Raw genomic sequence first — 14,578 nt, forward strand, 5'->3', positions numbered from 1 at the left:
TTTTTTTTTTTTTTTGAGAAGGAGTCTCATTGGGTTGCCCAGGCTGGAGTGCAGTGGCGTGATCTCAGCTCACTGCAACCTCCACCTCCCGGGTTCAAGCAATTCTCCTGCCTCAGCCTCCCGAGTAGCTGGGACTACAGGTATGCGTCATCATGCCTGGCTAATTTTTGTATTTTTAGCAGAGACAGGATTTCACCATGTTGGCTAGGCTAGTCTCAAACTCCTGACCTCAGGTGATCCATCTGCCTCAGCCTCCCAAAGTGCTGTGTCATAATTTTCTAAGCCAATTTACATGGGGCAAGGATTTGGTTTTTGTGTGAATGTATAAAGGAGGGGTGATATTGTAAATGATACCTCACTGTCTATTTTCCCAGCAGGTAGTTTCTGCCAGAAATATTTTTAAGATCACATTTGCAACTGTTACATGGAGGATGAGTGCATAATGGTTGAGTCAAACCAGAAGTTATTCCAGAACAGATTTGTTTAACCAGAAACACAGCACTTAAAAACCATCTAGCTCAGCACCCAGAAAGTCATAACAGAGCATATAAACTGCCAAAAAAATGAAGACATGGGTAATTTTTGATGTTCTGAGGAGACTGATTCTCCACCTAGAACTTTGGCACCTCTCTGGAAGGATAAGAACCTGTACCAGGTAGACACCTGAAGGCCCAAAAATGCCCTTCACCAGGGTGTCTTATTTGCAGGTGGTTGCACTGAGTAGATTATTACGTCATCTGGGCAAATGAGCACACAAAAACTTAAGGGATTCTTTGTGGTACCAGAATGAAACAATGGAGAAAGTACCTCTGGGAAAGTATATCAAAAACCTCAAGGGGTATAGTTTCATTAAGCATAACACAATTTAAATAAAATGGTACAAATATAAATATTAAACATAATTTTACATTTGAAAATTTTGTCTAGTTTTCTTAGTACAGATTACAAAGAATTAAAATTTGGCAACTTGTTTTCATTTTGTTTTGTTGTTTTTAGACATGGGGTCTCACGATGTTGCCCAGGCTAGAGTGCAGTAGCTGTTCACAGGTGCAATCATAACGCACTGCAAACTTGAACACCTAGGCTCAAGTGATCCTCTTGCCTCAGCCTCCCAAGTAGCTGGGACCACTGGTATGCACCATCACACCCTGGCAAAACTTCTTTTGTTTTTGCCAGCAAGGCTAGACCAGTTGGATCTCAGCTGACGTAAACAGAACCCTGTAGAAAAAGGAAAAAGCTACTCAACTCCAAGGTCATAGAGCACAGAAGTTAGGGGCAAACATTCCAATCCCAGCTCCACACAGACTAGGTTATTTATGATCTACAAATAACTTTCATCATCTGAGACACAAGACTCTCATTTGTAAAACTGAGACAGCAATAACTACTAGTTTGCAGGGTCATTGTAAATATTAAAGGAGATAAAACATGTAAAGGACTTAACATATTCAGTTGGTGCAAAAATAATTGTGGCTTTTGCCCAACCTAGTATTACCTGGCACATATTAAATTACCTAACAAACGTTAGGTGTCATTGTAGGCCCTTATCCTCTGCCTGCCTGAGATTCTTAAATGTTGACTTTTATGGTAAGGCATAGAATCTTACTTATTAAAAGGGGATGTCGATTTCTAAAGGTTGACAAACACTGTTAGGACTTTAACTACTTCTAATTTGTTGGTGGCACTAAATTCTCCACAAGGTAGTCATTTCTCTAACTTATCTCCTATTGCTGTTAGTTTTCAGTAGCACTGAACACAAATTGAAATTAGCTTGCATTCTAGAATAACACAAACTTATCCTGGAATTCTTCATTTTGTCCAATTTTCAGCCCTTAGAAGTTCTGAGACATTAAGGTTATCATTACCTAAGTGTTCCCCACCTCCATTTTCTTTGTGTCATTCCAGGTCAGTCAAAAGAATTATTTTCCATCATGATATATATACATCTCTTCTACCTAGCTTAAGAACAACTTAATATACACAGTAAGAAAGATGTGGAATAGCCAAGATTTAAAAAAAAAACAAAAAACAAAAAACTTTACCCAGTGTCTTCCTTTACATTTGAACTTGAATCAGTGAACACCATAATTAAAGCTTCCTAATGGCTTTCCTTTTTGTCATGTTTCAAGTTATGCACATTTTCAAAAAAAAAATTCCAAAGGGCTCAAACATTCTCTCCACAAAAGGTGACTTTTGAGGGATAGGATGGGTCTAATTTCATTGTTTTTATAGTAGATGTATGGTGATGAAATCCATATAACTTTGTTTTTCTGTTTTAAGTTACACAATAATGTAAAACCACTTTCAATTATAAGCCTTCTACTTCACAGAGGAGTCACCTGCCAGAATAAGAAACTCATCAACATGAAAAATACCTAAGTCAAAAGTAAAGTTAATGGTATTTAGAAACTTTACTTAGAATAAGACCACAGAAATTACCTCTTTTGATATAAATGTTTTAAAATGCACATTTTAAAAGCACACTTTATAAACATCATCACTAAAACAAGTATATATGCTATAAATGAAGGAGAAACACATCTGCCTTCTTTTTTTGCCTTGACTTTTGAAAAAAACTAATTTTTCAAAGATTACAATGAAGATCAACTGTAGAATCAATATTTCATTTTAATTTATCTTTATGTGACCGCTGGAAATAATAACAAAAGTCAAAAAGCAAAATTGAGTAAGTTAGTAATGAGGCAGTTACACCCAGAAACCATTTGCAACTTGAACTCCTTGTTCATTAGGTCATCCATGTATTAAAAGCATTTACATCTCTCCTATGTATTTTACTACATAAAAATGAATATGATGAGATGTTTGCCTGTGATAGGATCTCTACCACTTTATAGGGAAGAAAAAACACGTAACCAAAACATTATAATCCAATATGCTAAGTATGATACAAGTAAATACAAGTATGAGAGTGGGAGTGTGGAAGTGATTGGCACATATAGAAGATTATCTTCTTTCCGAAAGGAGGCAAAAGCCATATTAATATATTCACTGGATTTCAGATTAAGCTGAGGAAATGAAAGGATTTTAATTTAACTCACATTCAAGCTGTAACTTTAAATTTTTTATTGCAATGGTTAATTAACATGGAACATTATAGAACATCTGACGAGGTAAGTGCAATTCCTAGTAATTCCTACGTGTTCTTAACTATTTCCCCCAGTTCTTACCTGACTTCATTCAGCCTCTGGTATTCCTGCCACCACACTTGCTTGTGTTGTTTTATTAGTGTTTGTTCTTTGGATATCTTTGAAGTCAACATTGCTTTTCTGATCTAGATTTAGAGGAACAAAAGAGGAGCAACTTCAAATATTTCAGAATGCGTTTTTCACAAAGAAATGTTTAATCTGAATTTTCTAAGTTAAATAGTTGCTCTTGTTAAATTCTTATTAGTGCATCTTCTAACACAAAATCTACCTAAAATAAGTTTGGTTTCTTAAAGCAGGGAGGAGAAAGAAAAATAGTTAGGAATACTGACAACCTTAAGAACTGTTTTTAAAGTACTTATTAAAGGTGAAGTCATTCTATTTTCCATACATGAAATAAATAATACCTTAATTCATATCACCCCAGAAAATTTTTCAAGAGGTCTCATTTCTACCCTTTTGGGTTTATCTTCCCTGTCAGGTATAATAGGCATCTTTATTCACATTTTTGGAGGACAATATTTATTGAATGTATGAGAAGTTAAAAGATGTCATCAAGATCATAAAGCTCATAAACATCAGAGTAACAAAGAACCCTGATGTTTAGATTGGTTTATCCCTCAGCATAAGATGGGAAAGATTCATTGGATAAGTTTTTAGAAGGCCTGGCTTCAACATTTACTAGAAATATGACCTTGAACACACAATTTTAATCTTTCAACTCTATGTACATCTTTGTAAACAAAATTTTTTAATTTAAGCAAATATTTATTTGATGATACTTAAAGGAATATGAAAATCACGTAGCATTGAAATCTAAATTTTCAACTGAACTTAATTTTTCCTCAATTTTATGACTTTTTAAAAATGTAGCACATAATGAATGCTTTTGGGTTTCAGCTGAAAGGTTATATCAGCCCTGGATCTGTTTGCCTTAGATCCATTTCTGGCTGTTTGCCTGATCTGCTCCATCTCACAGAGCAGCCTGTGTTTCTCAGGCACCCCTACCAGTTGGCTTCAGCCAAAGCAAGACCCTGGCATGGGAGACTGAAGGCAAGGAAGAAAGGAGAAGCCAAAGGATTACATCATCTTGCCTTCTCTACTCTCACAGGGTCTCCAGGAGCATTTGCTCATGTCCATTGCCCCAACTTTTCTCTGAACAGTTCCGCTGCGTTCCAACTATCTCTGGGTAACCTCACCCCAGGAGTGTGGCATGGCCTTGCTTCTTCTGTATGTCGCTCTGACCTACAGATGGCAGTGACTTCCTGTACTTGTCAACTTCTGTATTGCCTCCTAGTCCTCTGCCTTCTCAGTGCTATCACCTGCATAACCATCTTCCTACATTAAAAATCCCTCTACTCTGAATCCTCAAGTGATGTCTGTTCCCTGGTTAGACTCTAACTTATACTCATGCATACTCCAAACTCAAGTATTCCATATTAAACATTTTAAACTACAAAATTGTAAATCAGAAACTTGATGAAATACACACATTTCATAATTTCTCCGCTGTTAAAGCACTTAGTACCCTACAAGCTTTAAAAGATCAATACTGGAGATGTAAAGACTTCAGAAGACAAGTTCTAAAAAGGAATCTTTATAATGCATGCTATTTCCAGCCATCATTCACTGATTGCTTTAACCTTGAGTTTATCTTTCTTCTGTTCTGGTTACTGATTCAAAATTAGGGATATAAGAAAACAACTCAAAGATTACTTTTAAAAACTACAAAGTCAAAGTCAAATATTTTCCTAAGAAGGTCTTAAGAGTGTTGCAATTATAAAATTTAGGAGGGAAGTACATTTTAAAAGCACAGGACACTGCAGAAAACATTCAGCAGTCTCTATTTTACCTACCAAAAAATACAAGTACACAGTATTTCTAAAATCTGACATTTTAATGTTCACTTTAAGAATGCTTAAAACTCATTCTAGCCATTTACCATACACAGTATCTAAAGTCTGTTGTAACAGATACAACTTTTAAAATTAGATTTCTTTGGCATATTTGGTACACATTGTACAAAAAAATTAAAATATATTGGTGAAAGACGGGGACACATTTTTATAGTTTGTAAAAAAAATCAATGCTCTTGCCTTTGGGCCCAGGGAAAGTCCAATTATGTAGACAATAAAAGTCAAAATAAAGCTAATATTTTCACTAGACAATTCCAATATTTTGCACAACACACTGATTTTTTTATAAATTCACTCATTGGTTCCACTTCTATCCTTGGGCTAAAATGAAAAAAAAAAAAAAGTCTTAAAAGACCAAAAGATTTAAAGTTCTGTCTTTACCAACAGAGAGATGTCTAGGTGATTCCAATTCATTTTACTGGGCAATATGCCATATAAAGTCAATACTTAGGGTGGATGATAATTTGTGCAGAATGCTGACGATTCAAAAATACTCTGGAAAAATGACAAAACAATGAATCCACAAAAGACTTAGAAACCAGGGGTTTCCTGTGTATGGCTTATTGTGATGGTCCAAGATAATAAAACCTAAATAGGCATCTTGAAATATTACAAAAGTCCTTTGAACCAGAAGATCCATCTTTTGAGACAGATGTCAATAACTAGTAGACAATTGGTTACATGTATGTATATGTTTGTCAAATGTCACTGGGATGTACGTTTGAGATATATACATTTTACTACATGTGAGTTATAACTCAATAAAGAACTGTTAACACAAATAAAAAGAAACAAAAAACTATAGTAAGATGCAATTTCTCATCTATCGGGTTGGCAAAAACTCAATTGTTTAACAAAACACTCTGTGAAACTAAAGAAAGCATGTTCCCTCTAGTATTGCTAGTGGGAATACAAAGTGATACAACCCCCATAGAAGGGAATTTGGAGATGTATCACAAGATTTCACATGGATTTATCAGGTGACCTAGCAGCTTCATTTATAGAAATTTATCTGAAAACTATATTGGTGAAAGTATAAAAGATATATGCACAAAGCTATTCACTGCAGTACCATTTGTAATAGAAAAAGATTAGAGCACAAAACTTCCATCAATAAGTGTTCTTGCCAAAATTAATTGAACTTGAATCTGATCAAGTCCCTAAATATAACTATCAATTTACTGGAAACACAAGAAACAGAAAAACATGTTGAATGGCACCACCAGGATGTAATCTGCCTAATTCAGACTATAAGACAAACAATACAATTTCTTCAAAAAATAAATTACAAAATACAAGAGGATAGAGGAGCAAATCTAAAAAAAAGTTATAATGTACAGATTATATCTAGAAGCTGATTTAAATAAACTTTAAGACAAAATTTTTGAGATAATCAGGAAAATTTAACACTACATATTTGAAATTATTAAGACAATAACATTTTTAGACATGGTAATAGTATTATAGGCTTTTAAAAATCTTTATTATTTCAGCAATACATGTTGAAATATTTATGGGTAAAATATTATGATGTCTGTGATTTGCTTCAAAACAGTCTGGCACAGGGGGTGGTTTGTGGGTAGGAGTATAGAGGAAACAATGGTCAAAAGTTGATCATTGTAGAAGCTGAATGATGTGACATGGAGATCCACTATACCATTCAATCCAATTGTTCATATGTTTATAATTTTCTATAACATTTTTTAAAAGAATTAATAAAGCCTTGAGCTGTACAATAATTATCTAAGCAAAGAAATTCAAATTTAAAAATAATTGCAAAGATCTCTTTAACAGTTAATACACTGGGAATGAACAGTTACACACAATGTACCAAAATTGGTCTCAGTTTTTAGTCCAACTCTATTATTTGTCTTCAGGTTCAATCTCAGCCTTTGAAAGACCAGATCACTGACTGTCCACTTCAGTCTTATATGGTTGGCATCCCAGAAATTGTGCATGATCAATGACACAGTGATTATATAAATGACCATCACATCTAGCTTGTTAATAATATCAGTAGTACAAATCAGACAAGTAACTATGCATTCTAGATGTAACTTGAAGCAATAATCTCTTTATGTGCTTTAAATGTTAATATTTTATCATTTTATTTAAATATGTTTAATATTGCCAGAGAAAAGTGCTGTAATAATTAACAATGATTATTAAAACTGTAAATTACATGTCTAAAAAAAGAGTGCATTTAAATGGTAAAATAAATAGGGAAGTAGGCCAATAATTAATACAAATATTAAGAGAGAATGTGTTAGCTATGAAACATTAAGAATAATAATATATTCTTTTGAGCCCTATATAGTTTTTATTCAAGTAATATATTGAAAGAATAACAGACGATACTTTGGGTAATGCATCAATTTAGTGTGGACTACTTTTTATCTTAGCATTCAGGACATTAAAAAAAAATTTTGAGTTGTATTTAATTTCCATTTATTTAATTCCACTTAAGCCATGAGTCTTTTAAGAAAAAGTCCTATTTGGCAATTGTTCACAACTTACAAGAATAAATTAAAAGCAAAATGTCAACTTGCCACCTCTAAATTAAATTAGAAGGGAAGACTCCAAAAAATAACGTACAACAATATTCCCAATGCATTTTCCTTAATCCAGATATAATAAAAAATGAAAACTGCATGAAGAAAAAAAAGCAAGTGTTAGAAAATGATGAAGTACCTAGGACACATTTTGTTCTCACTAACTGAAATTCAAAACAACAGACATCCCAAAATGCTTTAAAAGGACAATTCCTTATCATCATGAATCTACGGAGACTGAAAATGGAAGCAAAGGCTTGTCAAAATGATTGCTACAGACTGTGAACCGTTTTCATTAGTTAAAGACAAGGGATTTTTTTTGGAGATTTGCCAAGCTATGAATCCCAGGTACACAGTTATTTCTAGAAAAGCTTCTTCCTGAATTACATTCCGCTATGAACAAAAAGGTTACTGATGTTATTTAAAATGCCAGTTGAACGTGAGCATCTGTTTAACCGCACAAATATGTAAATACAGTGACCAGAGTAGCAATCCAGTGGCTGACAGTGCTGAGAAATTACTGTTCCTGCACTTGATATCAAACTATAAAGACCACAATAATAATTAAAAATCTGAAATATATTGATTCTTTCATAATGAGTCTATCACCAAAGAGAAATTCACTTTGACAAACTACTGATTTTAACATTCAACCATTCTACATTCAGTCAAAATGTCTTTTTTGGTACATCTCGAATGGATGGATGGATGGTATTAGAAATATAAGTGTGTATATATACATGTAACATGAATATTTATTTATCTATTCCAATACTGACAAGGGTGTAGAGAATACATTTGTTTGGTATCTTCATTAAAACAATACCTTGGGAAAGAAACTTGGTAACAGGTCTCAAAAACACTAAAAAACACTCACACTTTTGATCCAGATGTCCCAATCATGGGAATTTTTCCCATGAGAGTAGAGGATTCTAAAACATGAAAAGTCTCTATGCTTGAAGTAGCATAATTTCTATTATCACAAAATTGGGTACATCTCAAATATCTAAAAATTGGGGTGGGATAATGCATGGATCATTTTCTCTTCGGAGTACTTGTCACTCCTGTTTTTACCTAGTTAATTCTTTTGTATTATATTTTTAATTGACATATTGTAATTGTGCATATTTATGGGCACAATTTGATGTTTTGATACATATATACGTTATATAAAAATATACATTAAATCAGGGTATTTAGCACGGCCATCGTCACATGCATTTATCATTTCTTTGTGGGGAGTATATTCAACAGCCTCTCTTCTGTTTTGTAATATACAATACCTTACTGTTATTCATCCTCACCCTACTGTGCAATAGAACACCAGAACTGATTCTTCCTATCTCATTGTAACTTTGTACTTTATTGGCCTTGAGATCCCAAATCCAATATCCCTTCCTCAGAAAAGCCTTCCCTAACCACTCAGTGAAGATCAAATGCTATTATACACCAGACAGCATGGTTTTTATTGCAGTTTATACTTGGGATAATTTTACTTCCAGGTTTATTTGATAAACACTGACTCCTCTCCCTCCCCCAGCAAACAGTAAATTTCATAAAGGTAAGGGCTGTATTTTGCTTACCATTGTATCTTCAAGGCAAATAGTAGACACATAATAAATATGTACTGGCTTGAACAATTAAGTATGTAAAAGATTATGTGACAGACCGTTAGGGAGAAAAGTATACATGATTTCATGTCTATGCTTATCATGGGAAAAATAAAATGCGTATTACGTTTATGTTTATATATATGTGTACAATAAACAGAAGTCAGGAATATGAAAAGTTTTGTTAGGATGATAGTAATATAAGTGACTTTACCACAAAATTTCTTTGAATGTTCCCATAACATTAACTTATTTTAAAGTTATATAAACCAAATAAATAATGCCCTGGCTTTTAAGTGGTTGCCTTAGTTTGAGGAGATATAGCCCATGAATATATGGTAATCTCTCCAGAATAGAGTATCAAATGTGCTTTGAACTCATAACAATTGCCTTCTATAAAAAAAGGTATTAACAATAAAAGGCAAAATGAACAAACCATGAAAATTGTGAATACAAACAACATGCAAATTATGTAACAAGTTGCTTCACCTAATCTGTTTTTTACTGCAGTCAAGTAATGAAAATACTGTTTTTAATGAACTCTATTATTTCCACAAGAAAGAATCATACTGTGTGAATAATCCTAAACTATACATGGTCCTAAAATACTGTGCAAAATCACTTGCACATAATCTCCTTTCAAATCTAGCCTAGGTTCGCCCTGGCCTGGAACATATCTTTAAGCCAAAAACGGAATTCTAGAAAAGAGAGCACCTGAGGACATATTTGTATAGTGTTGGAGAAGGAGTCTTAATCAGGTAATAGTCCGCAGCTGGTAATTACTAACAATTTTTATTCTTCAGATTAAGTTGGAAGTTGTTGAAAGCTAATAAAATAACTGTCTTTCAAAAAATAAAGTTGAATTCAGACCTCAAAGAGTTGTTCTGAACATTAAATGGGTAATGCATGAATGCATGTAAACTATATAATGGTGTCTGAGAGCATTCGATAAATGTTAGCTGCTATTCACTATTATTACTACTTGGGAGTTTCCAACAACTATTTGGAATGTCATTTATTTTCACATTGACATTGTAAACACTTTCTAGCAATTCAATTTTCTAAAACTAGAAAAACACATACACACATAACTTCTAACCTTTAGCTCTGCAGAGGCAGAAGCTAATTTCTTTGCTTCAGTTAATACACGCAATTGTTGATAGTCTACTGGTTTGTACTTGGTGTTTCTCATCTCATTTTTCATAGGCAATACCAGATTATCTATTAGGTATAAAAATAGAAAAATGACAAAGAAAGAATATCATGTTATTTGAAGTCAAAATATAATTAGGGCAACATATCGACTTCAGATGTTATTTTAAATATTTTAAGCAAATACAAGAAACAATATATTACAATATTGATAATATATTTGAGGCCTCTATTTCTAGAAATTATTATAATATAGCCCCTTTATTTCTTGCACAACATTACTTCTGAAAGGGTACAGAGGGAATGCTTTCAGCTAAATTAGTACCGTATATTGAAGATTTTAGAAAATTATAATGCCAAGCTACAAAGTATGATGACTGTTAACCCATTCTTTTTATTTAAAATGTGATAGACATCAACTGTGAATATTAAGTATCACATCATTATAAATCAAATTATATAAATAGATTTTCAATCATAGATGCATTTTAACTTAGAAAATCAAAATAATTTTAATTAAATTTGAAAAAAGGTTGAAACTGAAAGCTAAAAGTTTAATACATTGAAAAATATTAAAATCATGTAAAATGTTTGAGTAATCTACATCCAAATACATACAATGTCCTAGTCCGGTATGATATGAGCCATTTGGATAAAGCAAAACACAAGCAAGAGTTACTCTAAGTTCAAGTAGCATAAAGTATACAATAACTTGAGTAACTCAAACAAAACATGTACTTCCACCTCAATTATATGAATAATTCATCTGTGTCATATAAAGTAATTAGGATTTATTAAGTAAATCATGGATCACATGACTATAGAAAGCTCTCAAATGATTTCAGGCCAATCACAGTGAAAGAAAGCAAGGGTAGGGAGACCTGGCAAGATGGCCAAATAGGAACAGCTCTAGTCTGCAGTGCCCAGCTAGATCAATGCAGAAAGTGGATGATTTCCGCATTTCCAACTGAGGTACCTGGCTCATCTCACTGGGACTGGTTAGACAGTGGGTACAGCCCACGGACAGCAAGCTGAAGCACAGTGGGGTGTCACCTCACCCAGGAAGCACAAGGAGTTGGGGAACTCCCTCCCCTAGCCAAGGGAAGTCATGAGGGACTGTGACATGAGGAATGGTGCACCCCAGCTCAAATACTATGCTTTTCCCATGGTCTTTGCAACCCACAGATCAGGAGATTCCCTTAAATGCCTACTCCACCAGGGCCCTGGGTTTCAAGCACAAAACCGGGCAGCCATTTCAGCAGACACCGAGCTAGCTGCAGGAGTTTTTTCATACCCTAGTTGTGCCTGGAATGCCAGTGAGACAGAACCGTTCACTCCCCTGGAAAGAGGGCTGAAGCCAGGGAGCCAAGTGGTCTAGCTCTGTGGATCCCACCCACATGGAGCCCAGCAAGCTGAGAACCACTGGCTTGAAATTCCCGCTGCCAGCACAGCAGTCTGAAGTTGACCAGGAATGACTGAGCTTGGTGGGGGTAGGGGTGTCTACCATTACTGAGGCTTGAGTAGGTGATTTCCCTCTCACAGTGTAAACAAAGCCACAGGGAAGTTCCAACTGGGCAGAACCCTCTGCAGCTCAGCAAAGCTGCTGTAGACAGACTACCTCTCTAGATTCCTCCTCTCTGGGCAGGGCATCTCTGAAAAATAGGCAGCAGCCTCAGTCAGGGGCTTATAGATAAAACTCCCATCACCCTGGGACAGAGCACCTGGAGGAAGGGGCAGGCGGCTCTGAGTGCAGCTTCACCAAACTTAGACTTCCCTGCCTGTCAGCTCCTTGCAGCGGATCTCCAAGCACAGTGTTCGAGCTCTGCTAGGGGTCAGACTGCCTCCTCAACTGGGTCCCTGACCCTCATGTCTTCTGACTGGGAGACACCTCCCTGCAGGGGCAGACAGACACCTCATACAGGAGAGCTCCAGCTGGCATCTGGCGGGTGCCCCTCTGGAACAAAGCTTCCAGAGGAAGGAACAGGCAGCAACCTTTGCTGTTCTGCAGCCTCCACTGGTGATACCCAGGTAAACAGGGTCTGGAGTAGACCTCCAGCAAACTCCAGCAGACCTGCAGCAGAGGGGCCTGACTGTTAGAAGGAAACTAATGAACAGAAAGGAATACCATCAACATCAACAAAAAAGAAACCCCAGCCAAAGGTCACCAACATCAAAGATCAAAGATAGATAAATCCACGAAGATGGGGAGAAGCCAGTGCCAAAAGGCTGAAAATTCTAAAAACCAGAATGCCTCTTCCCCTCCAAAGGATCACAACACCTTGCCAGCAAGGGAACAAAACTGGATGGAAAATGAATTTGACGAATTGACAGAAGTAGGTTTCAGAAGATGGGTAATAACAAACTCCCCCGAGTAAAGGAGCATGTTCTAACCTAATTCAAGGAAGCTAAGAACCTTGAAAAAAATTAGTTGAATTGCTAACTAGAATAACCAGTTTAGAGAAGAACATAAATGACCTGATGGAGCTGAAAAACACAGCACAAGAACTTCACGAAGCATACACAAGTATCAATAGCTAAATGGACCAAGCAGAAGGAAGGATATCAGAGGTTGAATATCAACTTAATGAAATAAAATGTGAAGATAAGATTAGAGAAAAGAGAATGAAAAGGAACAAACAAAGCCGCCAAGAAATATGGGACTATGTGAAAAGACCAAACCTATGTTTGATAGGTGTACCTGAAAGTGACAGGGAGAATGGAACCAAGTTGGAAAACACTCTTTAGGATATTATCCAGGAGAACGTTCCCAACCAAGTAAGACAGGCCAACATTCAAATTCAGGAAATACAGACAAAAACACAAAGATACTCCTCCAGAAGAGCAACCCCAAGACACATGATCATCAGATTCACCAAGGTTGAAATGAAGGAAAAAATGTTAAGGGCAGCCAGAGAGAAAGGTTTGGTTACCCACAAAGGGAAGCTCATCAGACTAACAGTGGATCTCTCTGCAGAAACCCTATAAGCCAGAAGACAGTGGGGGCCAATATTCAACATTCTTAAATAAAAGATTTTCAACCCAGAATTTCATATCCAGCCAAACTAAGCTTCATAAATGAAGGAGAAATAAAATCCTTTACAGACGAGCAAATGCTTAGAGATTTTGTCACCACCAGGCCTGCCTTACAAGAGCTCCTGAAGGAAGCACTAAATACGGAAAGGAACAACCGGTACCAGCCACTGCAAAAACACACCAAATTGTAAAGACCATCGGCACTATGAAGAAACTGCATCAACTAACAGACAAAATAACCAGTTAGCATCATGATGACAGGATCAAATTCACACATAACAATACTAACCTTAAATGTAAATGGGCTAAATGCCCCCAATTAAAAACACAGACTGGCAAACTGAATAAAGAGTCAAGACCCAACAGTGTGCTCTATTCAGGAGATCCATCTCACATGCAAAGATACACACAGGCTCAAAATAAAGGGATGGAGGAATATTTTCCAAGCAAATGGAAAGAAAAAGAAAAAAAAAAAAAGCAGGGGTTGCAATCCCAGTCTCTGAATAACAGATTTTAAACGAACAAAGATCAAAAGAGACAAAGAAGGGCACCACATAATGCTAAAGAGATCAAAGCAACAAGAAGAGCTAACTATCCTACATATGTATGCACCCAATACAGATTCATAAAGCAAGTTCTTAGAGACCTACAAAGAGACAGACTCCCACACAATAATAATGGGGGACTTTAACACCCCACGGTCAATATTAGATCAACAAGACAGAAAATTAAGGATATTCAGGACTTGAACTCAGCTCTGCACCAAGCAGACCTAATAGACAGCTACAGAATTCTCCACCCCAAATCAACAGAATATACATTCTTCTCAGCACCACATCGCACTTACTTTAAAATTGACCACAGAGTTGGAAGTAAAACACTCCTCAGCAAATGCAAAAGAATGGATATCATAACAGTCTCTTAGATCACAGTGCAATCAAATTAGAACTCAGGATTAAGAAACTCACTCAAAACCACATAACTACATGGAAACTGAACCTGCTCCTCAATGACTACTGGGTATAACAAAATGAAGACAGAAATAAAGAAGTTCTTTGAAACCAATGACAACAAACACACAATGTACCAGAATCTCTGGGACACATTTAAAGCAGTGTTAAGAGGGAAATTTATAGTACTAGATGCCCAAA

At 35.7% G+C, this 14,578-nt stretch overlaps 1 protein-coding gene across 3 annotated transcripts in view; it reads right to left on the reverse strand.

Annotated features, from left to right (window-relative positions):
- The window catches only part of CCDC148 (coiled-coil domain containing 148), a 197,359-nt gene that overhangs the window by 179,562 nt on the left and 3,219 nt on the right, over nt 1–14,578 (reverse strand). For all 3 annotated transcript variants that reach the window (XM_017895088.1, XM_017895089.1, XM_017895087.1), the window contains exons 2-3: nt 10,342–10,463; nt 3,189–3,292 (exon numbers count right to left, since the gene is read on the reverse strand). In XM_017895088.1, coding sequence (XP_017750577.1) covers nt 3,189–3,292; nt 10,342–10,463 — 226 coding nt within the window. The remainder of the gene's footprint in view (nt 1–3,188; nt 3,293–10,341; nt 10,464–14,578) is intronic.

This window comes from Rhinopithecus bieti, unplaced genomic scaffold (assembly GCF_001698545.2).
Source record: "Rhinopithecus bieti isolate Rb0 unplaced genomic scaffold, ASM169854v2 scaffold_25748, whole genome shotgun sequence".
Classification (NCBI taxonomy): Eukaryota; Metazoa; Chordata; class Mammalia; order Primates; family Cercopithecidae; genus Rhinopithecus; species Rhinopithecus bieti.